The sequence below is a fragment of the Coenobita brevimanus genome, chromosome 26 (assembly GCF_032717465.1).
Source record: "Coenobita brevimanus isolate Jiangsu-jjx chromosome 26, ASM3271746v2, whole genome shotgun sequence".
Lineage (NCBI taxonomy): Eukaryota > Metazoa > Arthropoda > Malacostraca > Decapoda > Coenobitidae > Coenobita > Coenobita brevimanus.
The window spans coordinates 7,228,575-7,249,314 of NC_136979.1; the positions used below are offsets into that span (position 1 = coordinate 7,228,575).

General features: G+C 43.7%; 2 protein-coding genes across 4 annotated transcripts in view; both read right to left on the reverse strand.

The window, feature by feature from the left end:
• Surf6 (Surfeit locus protein 6) overlaps positions 1–20,740 on the reverse strand; it is a 76,646-nt gene that overhangs the window by 54,876 nt on the left and 1,030 nt on the right. For 2 of the 3 annotated variants that reach the window (XM_080268031.1, XM_080268030.1), the window contains exons 2-3: positions 9,431–9,817; positions 3,156–3,255 (exon numbers count right to left, since the gene is read on the reverse strand). In XM_080268031.1, coding sequence (XP_080124157.1) covers positions 3,156–3,255; positions 9,431–9,796 — 466 coding nt within the window. In that variant the 5' untranslated portion in view covers positions 9,797–9,817. Of the gene's footprint in view, positions 1–3,155; positions 3,256–9,430; positions 9,818–10,794; positions 10,837–20,740 lie in introns of those variants that run through there. The other variant, XM_080268033.1, reaches the window with a different exon arrangement.
• LOC145394147 (uncharacterized) lies at positions 14,066–15,889 on the reverse strand. Its single transcript, XM_080268126.1, has one exon. The coding sequence runs from the start codon at positions 15,887–15,889 to the stop codon at positions 14,066–14,068; it is 1,824 nt and encodes a 607-aa protein (XP_080124252.1).

A 20,740-nucleotide genomic window follows, 5' to 3' on the forward strand; every position in this document is an offset into this window, starting at 1 on the left:
TCTGTTCATAAAATATCTGTAATAGTTAGACTTGAACAGCAGCAGGTTGAAGTTTGGAGGGAAACAACTCTGGGGAAACGAGTTCCAGAGAGATGCAGTTCGGAGAATGAAAGAATTCTGATACAGTGACCAGCCTCACTCATCCCTGAGAGGTATTACATGAGCAAAAAACCCCAACCATCCCTTGGATATAAACCTTCACTGGCTCAATCCGACTGGAGCGCCATAATTACCCACTAAACCACCAGGCACCAAAATTTGGTTGCTGGCATACAGGAAACCACTTGGCTTGTCACTCAGTGTAGAGTTACCCATAGGCAGATGGAACAGGAAAGAATGAAGAAAAGAAAGACAGAAGAGGGAGTCTAAAGTCATCCATAGGCAGACGGATAAGGAAAGAAGGAAGGAAGGAAAGACAGAAGAGGATGGAAGGAAAGAAGGATGGAGGAGAGGAAAGGGCAGACACCTGAGAGAAGCACTACATCGAGTGAGTGGACTGTGAGTGCCCCCACCCCAAGAATAATAATAATAATCATAAAAATAAATTTTAGGTCACTGGAAACCCCTCAAAAAATATATATATACTGTATATTTTATTCATGATGTTCTCATTCCCTTGGATAACTGCCACAGCCATGAAGTCTGATTAGCAACTCCTGGCAGACAGTTCATGGTACTATCACAAGCAATAGCTCACCGATAATCCCCTGCCAGCAATGTGTCCATCTGTACCCTCGATAAAAAAAAGTGTCGATATCCTCTCAGTATCTGACATTATGATACATGGACTACGATTTACAGGAAATGACACAGTCATGTCGGTTTGTACCCTTCATCTCTGTTGTTATCTTATATTTTACAGATATATACTGTAGCTGGATTCATCATAGCAACATTGTACTACATGGCAACTCAACCATTTTAGTGAATTACACAGGCATGCCAACAATATTGATTGAACCAGAGACGACGCATTTCACATCTTATCCGGCCCCAGGGTGCCGATACTTTTTTTTTTTTTTATCGAGGGTACATAGTTTTCATTTTTCCCAGAATTCCAGAAAGTAAGAGGCATTCACCATCCACTCACTCAATGTAGTCCTGCTCTCGAATGACTGCCCGTTCCTTTCTTTCTTCCTCTTATGTCTTTCTTTCCTTCATTCTTTCCTCTTCCTTCTGTCTATGGGTGACTACACTAACTGGCATGCCAAATGGTTTCCTGTTGTTTCCTGTACACCCGGAAACCATTCACTACACTGGGTGGTAACCATATACTGTACAGGTATACCCCTAGATGTGATACCTTGGCTTAACAATAAGGGTAGAAATACCACCATACCCCACCTAACGATGGATAAACCCCAGTTTAACGATGGGTTTTGATTTTCTTTTACCAAAGCAGATATAACAAGTGACGATATCTAGGGTTGGTGGTGGTACTGTCAATGACGAGGAAGAGTGGCCATGTGCAGTTTGCCACAAGGGCGTGGGAAGTAATTCCATCTTGTGCAGTGTTTGAGATAAATGGGTGCACAAGAGATGTAGTGGTATCAGAGGTAGACTGCGAGATAATGCTGATTTTATGTGTGCGGCATGTCGGGGAGAGCAGGTGGAGATTGTCAGGCATGAAAGGATTGAACTTGCTGGTGAATCTCTTGAGTGTGTGGAAGAGCTTAGTTATTTGGGAGACATGTTATGTGCTGGAGGTGGGGCTGGAGCTAGCTCTGTGGCTAGGGTGAGAAGTGGTTGGAAGAACTTCAGGAAGCTGTTGCCTCTCCTAACATTGAGAGGAATCTCCCTATGTTCTAAGGGGTCTTTGTATGCAGCATGTGTTAGGAGTGTGATGCTGTATGGTAGTGAGACCTGGGCTGTAAAGGAGGAGGATATTCGCAGGCTCAAACATACAGAAATGTCAACGATTAGGTGGATGTGCAGTGCGTACCTGCGTGCAAAGCCTGGGGGGGCTGGGTTTACAATGGAAGAGTTGAGAGGTAGGATGGGACTGGAGTGTATTGGTGTTGTGATGAGAAGAGGTAGATTGAGATGGTTTGGGCATGTGGAGAGGATGGGGGACGATAATTGGGTACAGAAGGTGAGCTGTATTAATACTGGGGGTGGGGTTGCAAGGGGTAAACTGAGAAAGACGTGGGACAAGGTCATTAAGTGCGACCTCAGGGTTAAGGGACTGAACAGGGAGGCTGCCACAGATTGTGCAGCATGGAGAGCCGCCATTAGGTGACCAAGGCCAACGCATGCAAGCATGTTGGAGCCTTCAAAAACGAACACAAAACGAAAAAGAATTTTGATTAGACTTAAGTTTTGTGTTTGGGCTGATTTATAAACTGTTGTTAGACTTAGCTTAATGTGCTTTAGTCATAGGTGGAGTGAACATTGTTATTCTGGGATACAGTTTACTATGTGTGATTTTTTCCAGACTTATATTTAACAATTTTCAGATTTTATTTTGGGATTTAGGTGAGTTATAAACTGCTTTTAGGCTTAGTTTAGCTTGTTTTAAAGCTATTTGGGGGTTTAGGTTAGCTAAAAACTTGTTTTTGGACTCATTTCGGTGGGTTTAGGACTTGGCGCGTAAACACAAAGCTCAAAAACGCATCCCTACACTTTACATATTAAATCTATCCAGAAATACGATACCCCACCTGGCAATGGGTTTTTACTTAAACAACTGCACTGTTAAACCGAGACAACTGTAACCAAATTATGGCACCTGGTGGTTTAGCGGGTAACTAAGGCGCTCCAATCAGATTGAGCCAGTGCAGGTTTATATCCAAGAGGTAGTTGGAGTTTATTGCATATGTAATACCACTCAGGGATGAGTGAGGCTGGTTAATCTCATCTTAAATGTCAGGACCTACTTGCCTAGCCCCAGGCTCCTATACTCCTCAGGGGTAACACTGGATTAGATGATGAATGAATGAAAATTTCCTTCTCACACTCTTTTGTTGGGTGGTTCATATTTTATATTACATTAAAATCATTCATATAGCTACAGTAAATAACATTTATTACCACTGTAAGTAAAGGAGTCTTAGTCTCTCTGTCTCTCTCTTGATTTTCCTCATGAAAATACATGTACCATACATGCTGGAGAGGTTAGGTTAGGTTAGACACTGAAATACAACACACAAACCCACCTACTGCTTCTTCTTCTGTTTTCTCATCTGCTTTGGGGACAGGGAGCCAATTCAACAAACTAGACACAAATTTGCTTTCTTCCAATATAACAGCCTCAACCTGAAACGGAAAAAACCTTGGTACAGTAATTAACACTGAGGCTCCCATGACTTGCTCTGATGTGGATAAAATTGTCTGATGGTGACCCAAATAAAATTGAGTAACTGTACTACAGCTGACACAACCAATATAGGGTTAATGGAAAAAGCATCAACACTTTCAGGCTCCTATGAATATGCTACCCTCACCTGAAGAAACTCATTTGGTGTCACCCCAAATTAAATGCAGTAAAGCATTAGGGTCTGAATGACCAGAAGAGGCTTAACAACAGTTATACTTCAGCAATTTGAAATAGTCTGTGTGTTTCTTCTGCCAAATGTGCTACCATTTGCTGCTGTAATTTCGTAACTGATTGGTTAACCATCGACAGTTTCTTGAAGTTATGCAAATCTATCCTTCATGGTAGATTAAAAATATCAATATACAGGCAGTCCTCATCATAAGCATGGGATGAATTCTAAACTATCATAACTTCTTCAGTACAATTAGGCAACTCTATAAATAATGGAAAACTGATAAATCAGCTTTACAGATAAGTAGCAGGCACTTTTCTTTCCATATCAAACAGCAAGGACTTAAACACAAAATAAACAAACAAATAAATACATAAACATCTACCTATAACATGGAATGCCTCTACCAATACCAGTTGCTAAATTACAAAAGTAACCTTTGGAGTCTGTACTCACGTCCATTGTGAAGGCTACCTAACACTCTTCCCTACCAGTTTATTTCTACATAAAGCACATCCTAATTCTCTTGTATATTTTTTATGCAACTTATATGTACTGTATTTTAAGTGGGGTTGCGGAGTCAGAGTCATGGAGTCATCTGTTTTTGGTTGGAGTCAGAGTCAGAGTCAGTAAAATTCCAAACACTCTGACTCCGAACTCTTGGTTCTGAAGTGGTATCAATAACATCTTTTCAATACTTTATTCAGTTTATTTTATAATCCTGTATAACACTTTATTTATTATGCAAGCACTACAAGTAGAAAATTAAAGATTAAAGAACTGCATATATCAAAATTCATGAATATTATTCATCTACCAGCATCATGACAAAGTGCCACATTTTTAGAACTGTATAATGCTTAAGTTGGTTTCGGAGTGGTAGTTTTAAAATTTCTGGAGTCGGAGTCAGGAAATACTATCACCAACTCCATAACCCTGATTTTAAAGCATTCTGTATAGTTTAAAATACAGAAAGTAGTAACTTGTTGTATGCAAAACTGCTTAGAAAGAGATACCGAACATGAACAGACTAAACCGATGAAAATAAGGCCCCGGGTCTCATTTAAATCATTACAAGTGAATAAAAGTTAAATGATTAAAAATATTCAGCAATATATTTAGATCAAAACAGTATACAGTAAAACCTCGATATAACGGACTTCGACAGACCAGAATTCGCTTTTATCAGACTCGAGGAGCTACCGGCCTAAATTCCTATATGCTGTATCGGAAAAAGTCCGATAAAGCGAGAAGCAGTCCGGACTGCCTGACCACTTCAGCTATGTTCACCACAATAAGGTAAATAAAAGACATGTTTATTAGTGTACAGTACAGTATTATTATATATATTATACCATTTGATTTCTGTAATGAAGTTGTAACAAAGTACAGTACCACAATGGTAGTCAAAACAGTTTAACCCCTACACCGCGGGCTTGTTTACCAATGACTTGCGTGTGCCGCGGGGTTATTTGGGCTCCGACAGACTCTCAAAAAATATTTGCCAAAAATCAGTTATTAGTCCTAGAATAATAAATTTACATATGCTTATGGCACATACCTTCAGCTTTCTCCTGGAATGATTGTTGAGCCTTCGTCGGTTACCGTAGGATTTGTGGAGACCTCTGAAGTAGGGTAACGAAGTCTCCACTTTACACTTCCCGACAACCCGTAATATGATTACCACAGCCAGATACAAACACTATAAACACTATTCTACAATTTTCAAGTAGTTTGGGATCCATACTCAAAAAAAAAAAACACTGTGAAAGCAATGGAAATTACGAGCGCGTCTGATCGTCGCACTGGCACTAGTTCGCTCTTGGTAGTCTGTCATTTATTATTCATAAAACCCCTCACACTTTATATTTCTATTACTATATAACACTTATATATATCTACAGTCTTTATCCATAAGTTTCCTTCAGTAGTATTAGTTTATTGTCACTGTAGGGATTCATTTTCTTTCAGTAAAATACGTTGCATTCACTTTCTCGTCCTGTATACTGGCATTGAGAGTGAGTCACTTTCATCTTCACTCTCATAACTCATAGCATTCAGACATGCTAGAGTGAAACTTTCACTTTCATTACTCCTAGGGTATATACTCGTATTCTTATAATACTACTCATTTACATTTCTATTTACGTTCTCTATTTTATTTACGTTATTTACATTTCTATTTTATTTACACTGTGTTGTGGACTGTCACTTGAAATAACTTATAAAACTATTTTCCATTGTTCACGTATATTTACATTCATTACTTTCACTTGCTGTTTACACATTATTTACACATTATTTACAATTCCACTTGCACTGTTTTACTCAATAGAAAGATCGTAGTCACTCTTTTATCAATTGTCAGCCCTTTACCTCTTTCCACACGAGGTTTAGTAGGGGGTAAAGGTCACAGAGCCATTTGCATGGGGGTGAAAAAAGGCCTTGAAGTCAGCAAGAAGAAACATACGTCCTCTCACTTCGGAAGATGACAGTACACTGATAACGCAGGGCCAGCCAGCCTAGAGGCCTTTTTAGGGGTTATTCAGAGTTACCAATATTACTTCTTGAAACAGCTAAGTCTAGCACTGATATGATTGGCAGGAAATCTAGACAATACATTATAAATTTGGTAGTTCCAGGTGAATGTAAATATCACTTAGGCTTCTCCCTTCCCTCCTTACATGTATATTTATTACGAAAATAGATTACAGGCCTACTTAGGAGATATATAATCAGAGCTACCAATGTTAAATCTTGAAACAGCTTTGTGTAGCACTGATATGATTGGCAGGAAATCTAGACAATACATTATAAATTAGGTAGTTCCAGGTGAATGTAAATATCACTTAGGCTTCTCCCTTCCCTCCTTACATGTATCTTTATTACGAAAATAGATTATACGGCATATTTCAAGGGAAAAAAAACAGCGAAAATTAGCGAACGAGTGCACGTGAGGTGTTGTCAGGTGATAATTAGCCAATTCCAGGTGTATGGCACTCTCACTTACCTTATTTCTTTCTTGTATATATTATTTGGTATAAGAATACGACATAGGGCTTATATCAATGGATGAAATCAGTGAAAAATTCCAGGGAAGATTTACTTAGCGTAGCATAGCCAGGCAGGCGAGAGGATAGGGTAATGGAGGGGGGGTAGGGAGGGGAGTCAAGAATGGGGAGAAATGGCTAAATTGTCAACAATGGATGGGAGTACAGATGAGATTAGGAGTACTGACTAGTGTTGGACATTGTCAGTACTGATAGATGATACAAGCCCCCACTTGGAAGCCCGGGTGAATTCAAAATAACACAGAATCACAAAAGCGACGCCCCGCGGTATGATCCCTTGCTCCCAAGCGTCACGAAAGTGACGCCCCGTGGTTAAGGGGTTAAAAACCGTTCATGCGATCCGGACTAATGTCTGATGTATCAGAAAACTCCAGGTTAGCAGGGGGAAGTCCGGGCGTCGCTTTTATGAGAATTTCGCATTTTTCGGAATGGTTTGGACCCCAATTAGTCCGTTACAGTGAGGTCTTACTGTTTATACAGTGATGTACATAGTACAGATGTAGTAGCAGTAGTAATAATTGCAGTGCCAAGTTCATTTGAAATGTTATACCAATGGACTACAGACTGATGTAATGCTTCATCAACAGTCCATCTTCCCCCTTACAGGGGTCAGGAAGAATGCTGAGGGTCATCAGTGTATCAATGCAACTGCATGACGCTGTCCCTTTCCAGCATCACATACACAGTACAGTAAAATCTCATTAAAGAATACTGGAGCAAATGGGACAACCCATCTAATGAAAAATGCAAGTTTCCACTACAGTACATCCAATTTTTCTTAGTACAGTAGACCCTTTTTATCCGCGGAATTTGCATCTACGGATTTAAGTTTCTGCAGAACAAACTTATTTTAATACTGTGCTATACACTGTTACTTAATCTGAAATTGGTGTGCAACTCGCACTTCTTTTATGGCTACAGTTAGCATACCCGCACCCACGGGCATTCCCGCCATTCCGCCAGTCTTATTGTAAACTCCAACCAGTTCGTTACTTACGTCATCATCATCCATCTCGTGTTTACAACTCTACTGTACTTCATTGTGTAAGAGAAAAATGGCTCCCAAGAAACAAGTAAAGGATAAAAGCAATCCTTCTAAGCCAGAGACAGAGCATAAGGTGTTATCTGGTGTCCTGTCAGAAGGGTCAGACTAGACTCATAGTTTACCTACAGTGCTGCCACACATCTCGTCGCCTCACCACATTGGCACTGTAGGAACTGCACTACAATCATCGCCGTCATCATACAGCAATCATTGTCATCCATACAACAATCACCATCATCATACAGCAATTGTCATCACTGTACAAAGGTTATGAAAAGAACACACAGACTTTTGGTGAGTGTTAACATGTATCTGCAATATTTTACAGTTTTTATTTTTTCAAGGATGTGCTTATGTGGAAATAATATGCCATTTTGTGATGATGACTTGAGTATCCGCAGAATTTGCCTTTCGCAGGGGTCTCTGGAACCTAACCCCCGCAGCTAACTAGGGTCTACTGTACTGTACAGTAATCCTTCTATTGTCCAGACAGCAATTACCCGGACAGGCCATTACCTGAACGCCGTGATCTGGCTGTTCGAAACCATTACTCATAAACTTTTTCAAAATATCTAGAACAAATGCTTGTATCCGGGCGGAAGTATGACCGCATGAACATTTGTCGCCTGGTCGGGGGGAATTGCCCGGCTGCATCGTTCTGTCTGGCTGGGTAGTTCACCCTGCGACTGCTAGAGACCCCTTCAGTCAATCTCAGTTCCCGTGCGGCGACAGTGTAGTAAACATCTCTTGGATAGTTGTTATGGCAGTGCATGTGGTGGCTTTTGTGGTTGTTTCATGCCTGCTTCAGGCCTTCCTATTCCTTGCATGCCTCTTCCTAGGGTGTGTGATGATGGCCCCTTCACCAGGGAAAAGGGAGAGGGTAGTGATGACTCTGGAGAAGCAGGAGATCCTGGGTAAGATTGATGCGCGATGGTCGAATCGTGAGTATTGACTTTAATTTTATTTTTTGCTTACTGTACTGTAGCATGATTTTATTCTCCTCTACCATTATGTTTTGTGTGCCCACTGCTTTTTTTTTTTTTTTTTTTTTTTTTTTTTAAATGTTGCTGCAGGGTACTGCCCTGCAGTGGTGATTGCTTGTCTATGGTTGATGGGTCTGCTTGACCATGATAATTGCTTGGCTGTGAGTTATAGGTCTACTTGACCAGACAGAGCAGTGTTAAACAACAGGAATAGGTGTTGTACGATGTACTGCAGTGGCTTTTTACACTGGTTTTCAAAGTTTGGCTACATATGAAGGGAGGACAGGGGAGAAGTCCATTATCCAGACAGAGCCATTACCTGGGCGTGCCTTTAGCTCTTTTACATTGGATAATCACGGAATTACTGTACAATGAAGCTAGAGACGGGTACCTTTGCATGGTGGCACCAACAACCATGCAGCTCCACTTTTCAATTATTCAGAAATCACTCAATTTGCTCCTTATCATCTAGAAAATGATAATGGGCTTCAGCCTGCAGTCAGCTGGGTTCATATTCAGGTGAAACTGAGGGCGAGAAACTTACTGCTAACTGATATATCAAACTACAGCTCATATAGGAGGAAGAAATCCAATACAACCGCAAGAATCTAAAATCCTAAGGAGAAAAGTACTCTATACTGGTTCATAGTAAAACAATGCCGGACACAATTGGACAACAAAATAATAATTTTCAAAAGCTACTGTGCTCTTGGTTCAGGGCATTATCAGAATCATAATCTTGCCCCCCCCCCCTTTTTTTTTCCCAACAAAGGATGGGGTAAGGAGACAATATAAGCAACAACTGATATATTAAATGAAAAAAAAATAAAAATCATATCTTACCTGTGGCCAGTCTGTTAGTTCTCCCATATCTACTGGTGCATCAGCAATGCAACCACTATCGATACTTTCTGCAGCATCCTCCCCCTCTCCCTCTTTACTTGACTGCGATGCACCTTTCTGAATATCCAGGGGTTTGCTTTTTTTGTTCTTTTTCTTCTTTTTACCTTTTAATGTCCCAAGACCACTGACTACCAGTCCACTGTTTTCTCCATGACTAACAGCTGGGATAGGCCTACCCATGTCTACAGTTTCCAAGCACTGTTGCGCTGCACCAGTTTTAAGTACACCATCACCAGGAGTCTTCTTCTTCCTTTGCTTGGTTAAGTCTTTCATTGACATTACAGAGCTGCAGCCATTTTCCGTCATTACTGATGACCAAAATGGAATCTGAAAACATAAATGCAATAAAAACATCAGCAAACTGCTACTTGCTACACATTAAATCTTCATTTACAGTTACGGTACTGGTTTAACAAGCAAGCATCTGAAATACCACATCAGCCAAAACAGTATTTTCTGTGAAAGTACATGAATAACATGACTTAAACTTCTGACCCCCCAAAAAACTCCAAGTCTTGAAAGTTAAGGTGACACCAAAGTGGTAACGAAATTTTAACAAGGGTCAAGAGAGATCCAGGGGTATCTTGACTTTAACAGTTTCACATTTTGGTATTACTGTTGTGGCACCACACTCATTTGGACATGAAACCATGACTGAAGGCTGATGCTTTTTTCCTGAGGTCTGACATCCTCCTTTAAGGGGACTGGAAAGATGTTGGACTTGCGTACAAGAGTAGCTCCGCTACCTCATTTTTGTATGTTGGTGCCAACATGTGAGGGCATCCCTCTCCAGCACTTGACTTGTGATACTACTTTCACTAATCTTAATACTGACTTAGTATGTAAACATACCTCAATCCATACTGTTCCATAACACTGTATACTACAGAATACAATGTATGCCATTTTGTGCAGAAATCAATCAATCAATCAATCAATTGCCAGATGCCATAGTCCCGTAAGGGGTGGCCATTGACTTTGAGTTATTTGTTTTACGGGGAGGGGCACTAACCCTCCACCAACCCACTTGTTGACACGTAGGAAGCACGTATGGTTTGGTTATATGGTTACCACCCAGCGTTGTAAATGGTTTCTTGGCTTACAGGAAACCATTTGGCTTGTTACTCAATGAAAAGCCACCTGTAAAGGAAAGAAAAGCAATAAGAAGAGACAGGAAAGATGGGAGAAACAGGAAGAGAGGAGGGCACCCACAGAAAAAAAAAAATAAATAAATAAAGGCTGAGGAAGAAGTAGGCAGCATTACATCAAGTGAGTGGATGATGGTCGCCACCAGAAATGCTTACCAGTAATTCATTGTGACATGGTGTCTTCTAAGCAAAAGTGCAATATTACTGTACTTCTCAACCTCTCTGAGACTAGATGGAAGCCTCGAGAAAGTAAATCAAATGACCCTGACTTTCTAAATTCTGCAAAAAATACAACACAATTTGTGTACATTACACAATTATTTCCATATACTGTATTTGCAAGTACAATATGGTAATCTATCCTTATTGAAAGTTGTTTCATTATTATGCTGCTGATAAATTAATGCCTTTTCTTAACTTAAAGTTTCTTGCAATTAATCATAAAGTTGCTCTGAAATCAAAAGGAACATTTTAACCTTTCGTACGCCAGGTGAAAAAACGTAACCCGGAACACCATGCGTAGTCTCCAAAGACCCCAACTTAACTTTCGGATTCCTGTCATATGCACAAAGTTACAAATGTTAAAACTTGTCCATATGTTGTTCAGGACAAGGTATGTGTAGCCAGTCCACCAGGTGTCCTTTTTGTGATTTTTAATGAAAGTAAAATTTTTATAATTTTCTTCAAAATTTTTGAAAGTCTGCACCTGAAATGAATAATGTGGCATTTATTTTTAGGTTACATCATTCTTTTTCATTCAGTATGCCCTTAACATATTAAAATAAATGTATTATCAGTTATAATACCATAGAAAAAAAAATCATCATCATCATCATCCACTCCTACATTGCCCCAAGAGAAGTGTAGGAGCCCAGGGCTAGGCAAGTTGGTCCTGACATTTAAGATGAGAGTGACCAGTCTCACTCCCCCCCCCCCCGAGTGGCATTACGTGAGCAATAAACCCCAACCATCCCTTGGATATAAACCTTCACTAACTCAATCCCACTGGAGCACCATAACTGCCCACTAAACCACAAGACACCAAAATTTGGTTATATGGTTACCACCCAGCATAGTAAATGGTTTCCTTGTGTACAAGAAACCATTTGGCTTGTCATTCAGTGCAGAGTCACCCACAGGCACAAGGAAGAGGAAAGAATGATGGAAAGAAAGCCAGAAGAGGGAGTGTAAAGTCACCCATAGGTAGAAGGACAAAGAAAGAATGGAGGAAAGAAACACAGAAGAGGATGGAAGGAAAGAAAGATAGAGGAGAGGAAAAGGCAGACACCGAAGAGCGGAACTACATCGTGAGTTCATGAAAATGAAATTACCCAAAAAAATTGGTTGAATATATGTTCAGAACGAAACAAGACTGATATTTATGGCTATTCAGAAAACCCCTGAGTGATTTACAAATCAAGTACAGTAAATATAAAAATAAATAAGATTACCAGTAACATATTTATAATCTGAAAACCCTTGAATGATTTTAACATCAGATAAATCACTGCAGGTGTTATTATCAGAAATGGGAGGATCTTCTACGATTCTCCCCCACTGGCTGTAGAATATCTCAACAATCAGTGACATGGTCAATAATATTCTGAACATGGGGAAAAAAAAAAAAAAAGTTACACAGAATTCTAGATGGGGTACTGGACAACCCCCCAATGAAGTTTGTGCCCTCCTGACTCCTGAACTATAAGAGCCTTGCCAAGTTCTATCTATCTATCTATCTATTGCCAGACGCCATAATCCCGTAAGGGGTGGCCACTTGACTTTGAGTTACCTATTTTACAGAGAGGGGCACTAACCCTCCACCAACCCACTTGTTGACACGTAGGGAGCACGTATGGGTTGGTTATATGGTAACCACCCAGCGTTGTAAATGCCAAGATACCATTCAAATATTGTGTGCTTATACACTAGCCAAAGACAAACAGTCAGGTTTGCCAGATCCCTAAAACAATAAGTGGCTGAATGGCATCATTTTAAAAAAATGTTGGGGTCAATCTGACCCCACATGGCACACGAAGGGTTCATGTGCATCAATCAATCATATATATGAGAAACCTAATGATCCAGCCTAAAGCAACATACTCTAACCTAGTTGATTCTAACCGGGGGCATTGCCCCCACACACCCCCACCCCAATGAGTCTGTGCCCTCCTGACTCCAGAACTACAATATAAGAGTCTTTCCACTCAAATATTGTGTGCTTATACACTAGCCAAAGACAAACAGTCATGGTTTGCCAGATCCCTAAAACAGTAAGTGGCTGAATGGCATCATTTTAAAAAAATGTTAGGGTCAATCTGACCCCACATGGCACACGAAGGGTTCATGTGCATCAATCAATCATATTTATGAGAAACCTAATGATCCAGCCTAAAGTAATGAATCCTACCCTAGCTGATTCTAACTGGGGGCATTGCCCCCACACTCCCCACCCCTCATTTCAACCACATAGGATTGCCACTTAACCTAACCTAGAGTTCCTAAAATACCTATCAGACCTAATCCCAATCTGAGTCCTAACTAACTAAACCTATCATTACCCAGCCTATTCTAACTTAACATAGCCTATCCTATCATATTCTAACCTAACCAATCCTCATTAAACTGAAATTATCCAAAGCTAACATTCATTTCATTCATTGCCAGACGCCATGTATCCCAAACAGGGTGGCCAAGGGCTTAGAGTTAATTGTTTTACAGGGAGGGGCTTTGAAGTTATACCGGTAATGCCAGAAGTAAGAAGTACATTAGAAGAATTTGGCAGCAAGTTTTGTTCTGGGTGGTAACTTCATCAAGATGACTGTATGATACACAGTACTGGTAAACAAGTCTTTCCATATTTCAAAGGTAATATTTTAAAACTGCCCATTATCTATGGTAATCTAAGAAGCACTACAAATAATCTGTCAAACGATTGTTTCAATACGAAATATGGAAAGGTAATGCCCATGTGGTAAAGAATTAATAGGTAAGGTAGTTACTGGGTAAGTTTGAAAATGGCACTCCAAGATGGCCGTCATGAGGTTTGGTAAGGACTGGATAACAAGGCTAGCTTAGGATAATCTAGGCTAGATTAGGTTATGGTAAATCAGGCTAAGGTCATAATAAATCAGTAACATACAAAAAGAAGTTACATCAGTGCCTAAATGGTGGTTGGATTCCTTCAGTGTCACTTGAAGAACTGCAATTGTGAACAAAGACTGCTATTCAAACAAGATTCACTAATTAGAAAAGAAATAATGGTAAATGTTTACACAATCATAACACCAGATTCCTATGAAATAATAACAGACCAATATTTTGCACAGTTGTAACTTGTAAGTCAAGTCTTGGTTCTTGGTGTTGAGTTAGGGTTTCGTTTCCGAGGGGGTCGGAGGATCCCTTCCGGTGGCTTATGGAGATGTCTTGGCTAGATGCGATGCAGTTGCCTGGACTTCCTTAAGAAGACACACACCAAGTGAATGACATGATACCTTAGGGGATTGTTTAGACCCACACCTCCAAGGAGTACTGGAAGAGTGAAGTCTCGTACACCTAAGATAGACAGACGATCCCTCAATTCTGTGTGCATGGAGTGAAATCTTGGACAGTGCAAAAGAAAGTGAGCAATTGTTTCCTCTTGATCTCTGCACCACTGGCAGTAAGAGTCCAGCGCCAGGCATAGGCGGTGGAGATGGGAAGCCAGACCAACGTGTCCAATGCGCAGTTTGGTGAGTGCAACGTCCAAGGCACGAGCAGTGGTACGGGCCCAAGGGTGACAAGAGGAGTCCATGCGGTAAGCCCCTAAGGTGGAGGAGGGGAGCTCTGCTGCCAAGTCTGGGTCCCAGGCCTTTCCACTAGCAACCATTAGAAGCCTGCTACAAGTTGCCTCTTGAAGTGGGAGAGTCTCCACTGCTGCTGAGGTCAAAGCCAGCCTTTCAGCCCAGTCAACAATCTCATTGCCCCTGATGCCCACATGAGATGGTATCCACTGTAGGCGAAGTACCCAATTCTCCTGGAGAAGTTGACTCAGCAGGGTCTCGATCTCATAGAGGAGTTGTCTCGCTGACTGTGCCTTGGGGGACACAATAAGGTGCAATGCTGCCAGACAGTCTGTATAAATGACCACCTTCTGGGGTTGGAGATGTGCCTTGATGAAGGCCAAGGCCTTGAAGAGGGCGAAAAGTTCTGACGTGACACTATCATGAAATGCAGCCAAGCGCCATGTCTGGCAGAGGGAAAGGTCCACTAAGTATATTGCCGCGGCAGATGCTGCGGGTGTTGTGGTGTGTGAACCGTCAGTAAATACTGCAAAGTATCCCGCATACACCGTGTCCGACAGCTCCCTGTACAATGCTGGTGCTAGATGTCCATCACAAGATTTGTCAGAAGTCTCCGACAGGCAGAATGATACAAGAGGTGAGAGGTCCCTCCAAGGCGGTGTTGGGGGCACTGAGGGGAGGGGATGACGGTGTGGTGGTGGCAGCGAGAGGGACCTGTACGCCCAGAGAGCCCTGATCAAGAGTGGCTGGCGGGACCTCACAGGCCAAGCAGGATGTGACAAACTGACACCTGCCTCCTCGAAGAGCAATGGCAGAGGGTGGTGGCGGGAGGAGTGTTGTATGGCCTGGTAGCGGCAGAAAACGAGCTTCGACCTGGTGACATGTAGAGGAGGGACACCACTCTCTGCCTGCAAGGACAGCACGGGGGAAGAACAAAATGCGCCCAGGGCAACGTGTAGGGCAGCGTTTTGTATCGGGTCAAGTTTTCGCAACTGAGTGGAGGATGCTGAACCATAAACTGAGCACCCGTAGTTGATCTTTCCCAAGATGGCAGTACAGTAGTAGCCTAAAAGAAGGTCACAGTTGGCACCCCATTTAGACCCTGCTACGCCCTTCATGACGTCTAGCCTCTTGGCACAGGATGTTCGAAGGTATTCTATGTGGTGACGCCACGTAAGGATTGGCCCATCCAGACGAAGTCCCAAGAAGGTGTGAGTACAGACTACAGGAGGAGATTCAGTGCCTATCCTGACCACCGGCTGAGATGGCATGCGGCGCAAGGTGAAGGCCATCATGGCACACTTTGACACACCGATCTCCAGATCCCATTGGTGAACCCAGTCCTCTAGAGTTGAGACAGCCGCCTGAAGTCTCCTCTGTGCACCTTCCATGGTGGTGTCCCTGCTAATGATAGTCACGTCATCTGCATAAACTAATGTGGAGACATCCGGATGGTTGGGCAGGTCTGACATCAAAACATTGAAAAGCAAGGGGCTAAGAACTGAGCCTCAGGGCACCCCCCTACGGATGGGACGAGGAGAGGAAATGGTCCCACCAACAGATACGACATAACTCCTGCCTTCAAGATAGTTGACAAACCACGCCAACACTGAACCAGAGACCCCGAGCCGGGAGAGCTTATACAGGATGCCAGTATGTGGCAATGGGTCAAAGGCCCCCTTGATGTCCACAAAAAGGGCCAGCATATATAGCCCCTTGCGGTATGTGTCGTGGATCAGGTATTCCAGCTGGCAGAGTATGTCCAAGGTGCCCCGGCATGGGCGAAAACCACACTGTTCCTCTTTAAGAAGGGATCTAGATTCTAGCCACCATGACAGGCGACGAGCCACCATCCTCTCCAGCAGTTTCCCTACACACGAGAGAAGGGAGATGGGCCTGTACGAAGATGGCATGTTAGGGTCCTTGCCTGGCTTGAGGAAAGGCAGCAGCATTGAGGTCTTCCATTCCGCCGGGAATATCCCCTGGCTCCAGCTGCGATTATAAATGTGAAGGAGGCAATCCTGCAGGTTGGGTGTCAGTCGCTGGAGGAATTCATTAGTCACCGAGTCCGGGCCTGCCGCCCTGCCTGGCCGAAGGGCAGACAAGGCGGAGACAAGGCAGTGAAAAGATTGTCCAGACCAGCAGTTGCAGGGGAAGAACTGCTTCGTTGTATTGCCTCCTCATACACCGTGGAAGAGGGCAAAGCAGATGGATGGCCGAACTGGGTGTCGAGGAATGACGCCAAATAGTCGGCCTTGGACAGGTCATCAAGGAGGCACAGACCATCCCTGCGGAGTGGATAAGTGTGGGCAGTGGGGCGTCCTGACATGGCCCATAAGAATCTCCAAGTGCGAGCCGTGGAGGTGGAGAAGGAAAGGCTGGCACAGAAGGAGGTCCAGGCTTGCCGTTTTGCCAACTTGATGGTTCTGGAGCAGATGGCATTAATCCGACGGTACTTGCGCCCCAGTTCTAGGGAAGGGTTGTGGCTCCACATGTGCCAGGCTCGATGATGGGCCCTGACTGCAGCAGCACATTCGACTGACCACCATGGGACTCCTGCTCGGTGTACACAACGGCGAGTTGAACCCTGAAAGACTCTGCCCCCCGCCTCAACCAAGAGATGTGCAAAATCCTTAGCCGACAGTGGAGGGGAGCCCCAGCTGCCTGGAAAACAGGAAGCCAGTTCCGTCTGGAATGTGTCCCATTTGTCTCCCACCAACTTCCATCTTGGGCGACAGTCTCCTGACTGCAACGTGGAAAGGCCCGGATAATCATAGAAGACTGGTAGATGGTCGCTGCCCATATAGGGACCCACCTCTACAGCTGGACACTGGAAGGCTGCATCTCCAAGGCAGAGGTCCAAGACTGATGGTCGTCAGGAATGGGGGTCATATCGGGTGTACAGGCGAGGAGGTGTGAGAAGACCGATTCACGGGGAGTCTAAGAGTGCCTGAAAAAGAGACGATCCCGATGCATTATTGATGGTTAGTGAAGGATCCCAGAGGTGATGATGGGCGTTAAAATCCCCCATGATGAAGGCAGGGGCTGGCAGCTGATGAAAGTAATGTACTAATTCCTCCCGGGACACATCCTGACATGGGTTGTAACATAACAGCACCGACGCCCATCCAGATCTAAGAGCCACCCTTACCGCCAAGACTTTCATCAGGACACTGGGATATTGGGTAAGAGGCAAACTCACACTCTGGGAAGTCTCCTGGACAGCCAGCAATAGGCCCCCACCCCTCCCTAGAGGGCGGTCTGACCTATAGACTATAAAACCCCCCAGGGTGAGGCAGATGCGGGGTTGTAGCCAGGTCTCACACACCCCTACCACATTTGGTTCCCTTTCAGCCACTAAAATTTTAAAATCCTGTGACTTGTGGACTAGTGAATGAGAATTCCACAGCAGGATTCTTAAGCCACCTGTACCCCCCATGACAGTATTAGGGACAATAGCCGCGGCCAAAGGAGGGAACAGATTTCTATGAGGGACTTCCCCTTTTGGTGTAATGCCAGTGCCTCGGTGAGAAGTGCTATAAAAGAGTTCCCAGAACCTGGACCCTCATCAATGGAAGACAGAGGCTCTCAATTTCATTGATGTCCTGGATGGGTAGAGTGAAGTCTCCATCGGCCCAACAAAGGCAGGGCAGGGATGGGGCCAGAGGAACACTATCGGGAGGTACCATCGTTCCCAAGGGCAGCCATAACCGAATCCTGTGGAGGCACCCCCTAGGCTTGAGGGCTGGCAGTGCGGTGATGGTTGTGAAAAGCAGTGTGGGGAGGTGATGGTGCCTTATTCACATTGGTATCTGCATGGATGATGACCTCTGCCACTGATGCGGGGTGGGTGGAGACTCCCAGTATGTCAGTCAATCCTAGGTCCTCCTCCTGAACATCATCAGCAAGGACTGCATAGCGGTTTGAGGATACACAGTTAGCATAAGTCTTACCTTGCTGAGGGCACTGCGGGGGCACTGCGGGGGGCCTGGGAAGGTGTCAGTCGACCCGACCCACGGGGAGTCAGGGTGCTACGGGACGCAGTGTGTAGTTCACAAAGGCACTTGTTGATCTCCGCAGAGCTGGCTCCTGCCTTCCTCATGGTCAAGTATATATCGCTGGCCTTCCTGTAGATGGGGCAGACCTTGGACACCACCCTGTGTTCATCACTCCCACAAATAAAACACCTGGGGTCTCTGCTGCATTTCTGGCTGTCCTCTGATCTTGCCCTAAAGGGGTGGTAGCCACTACACATGGAGCACCTAACCTTGTTTCTACAAGTAAGTCAGGTATGACCAAACAGATGACAATTATGGCAGCGTAATTCGGGGCGGGTGTACTCACCAACCGGGAACGACAAGTACCCAAAGAAGACCCTGGAGGGAAGGTGGCCACGATAGACGAGTCTTATCCATTGTGACTGGCTGGAAGCACTGGGGGCCAGAAAGCGAACTGGAATCCTGACCTCCAAGAGTTGAGAGGCATGGTTGTCTGCAGGGTGCAGCCTCTCTGCTATCACTGAGATGTCCAGTTCTGGGGAAATCGGCCCAATCTTTCCCACTTTTACTGCACCTCCGGGTTCATAACTGGCGCGCCTGCACACCACAGCCCAAGGTCCCAAGTTCACCATTTCCTCGGGCTGTTGCTGGAGCTTGGTCAAGTTAGCTGAAAAGATTCCAAAGGATAGGCACGATCCATCCCCCAGTGGCTTGGTGGATCCCTCCACAATGTATTTGGCAAAAGGAGATTCATTGAGGGCATCTGTCACCCTCTGTGGGTGACAAAACACTTTGGATCGGTCATGGGTCCGCACTATGTAAGTCACCCTTGTCTGCACTGCCACACCATCCTCTGGAGCTTGTCCACCTTCAGTGACGGACTTGGACTGTGGCAACGTTTTCCTGGCCTTCTCAGTCGATCCCGAAGACTTTTCCTCACCCGAGGTTGACATATGGTGGGGGTCTTTTCCTGTCCTGCCAGCCGGTGTCCATATCTGCTCCTCCACTCTCCCCTTCCATTATTCACCACTACACACACACACACACCTCCCCTCCACACAAGAGGTACTAAACACTCCACCCCGTATAACACACTCTATGGTAAGATGTGATAGCAACGTCACTCCGAGCACCAGGACCAGCAAAACGCACCGTAAGTCAATTCTCTTCTGTGATGTTTCTTCTCCAAATAAGCAAGATATTGATGGGTCTTTAATGTGATGTTACGGTTTTGTAAATATTTACCCCAAACTAGTTCTTTATAATGGTGAAAATAAAGAAACTCACGAATTTCATGCCATTTTAGGCATTAGCCTACCCAAACGCCATTTAACCAAGCCCCCCGTCATTCATGCCCAACCGAGACCAATTTCCAATCTTATCCTCGGTCGACAGAGTACGTCTTGAATCTGGTTTCAAGTATGAACAACAGAAGACACACACTTCCAGCACTCTGACTGGCTGAATAAGGACTATAATGCTATCTATCTATCTATCTATTGCCAGACGCCATAATCCCGTACGGGGTGGCCATTTGACTCTGAGTTATTTGTTTTACAGGGAGGGGCACTAACCCTCCACCAACCCACTTGACACGTAGGGAGCACGTATGGTTTGGTTATATGGTTACCACCCAGCGTTGTAAATGGTTTCTTGGCTTACAGGAAACCATTTGGCTTGTCACTCAATATAAAGCCACCTGTAATGGAAAGAAAAGCAATAAGTAGTGACAGGAAAGATGTTGGAAATAGGAAGAGAGGAGGGCAGGCACAGAAAAAGAATAATAAAGGCTAAGGAAGAAGTAGGCAGCACTACATCAAGTGAGTGGATGATGGTCGCCACCACCTACCACCACTATAATGCACTAGTGAAAAAAAAAAAAAAAAAAAGGATACCACCTATGATCATCATGCACCACCAAGAAACAAAAACACACTGCATTTCATGACTGAAACATGAACAAATCACCAGCACAGGCACATATTAGAGACCCCAAAGCACCTCAATTTTCATTTGTGGAAGAAACATCACAGAAGAAAGTTGACTTAAAACTAAGTAACATACTGATTCCTATTATTTCTTTGGAATCTGGCATTATGGTTTTATGACAGGAAAAGGTTTAGAGGAGAGGAGACAAAATGTGACCTATGTGACAGTATAAAGGAAGATTTGACTCACTTTATTATGTGGTGCCCAGCATACAATGAGGAAAGGAGAAAGTGCATTAGATTACAGCAGCCTTATGAAGAAAGTGTGAAAAATGTTATTGGAAAGTTCTTATTTGAAAATGAAAATATAGATGAAACAAAGGAAAGTATTTATTCT

Bases quoted from the DNA above. Each gene is read 5' to 3' on its own strand.
- LOC145394147 (XM_080268126.1), bottom strand. From the start codon at position 15,889: ATGTCAGACCTGCCCAACCATCCGGATGTCTCCACATTAGTTTATGCA.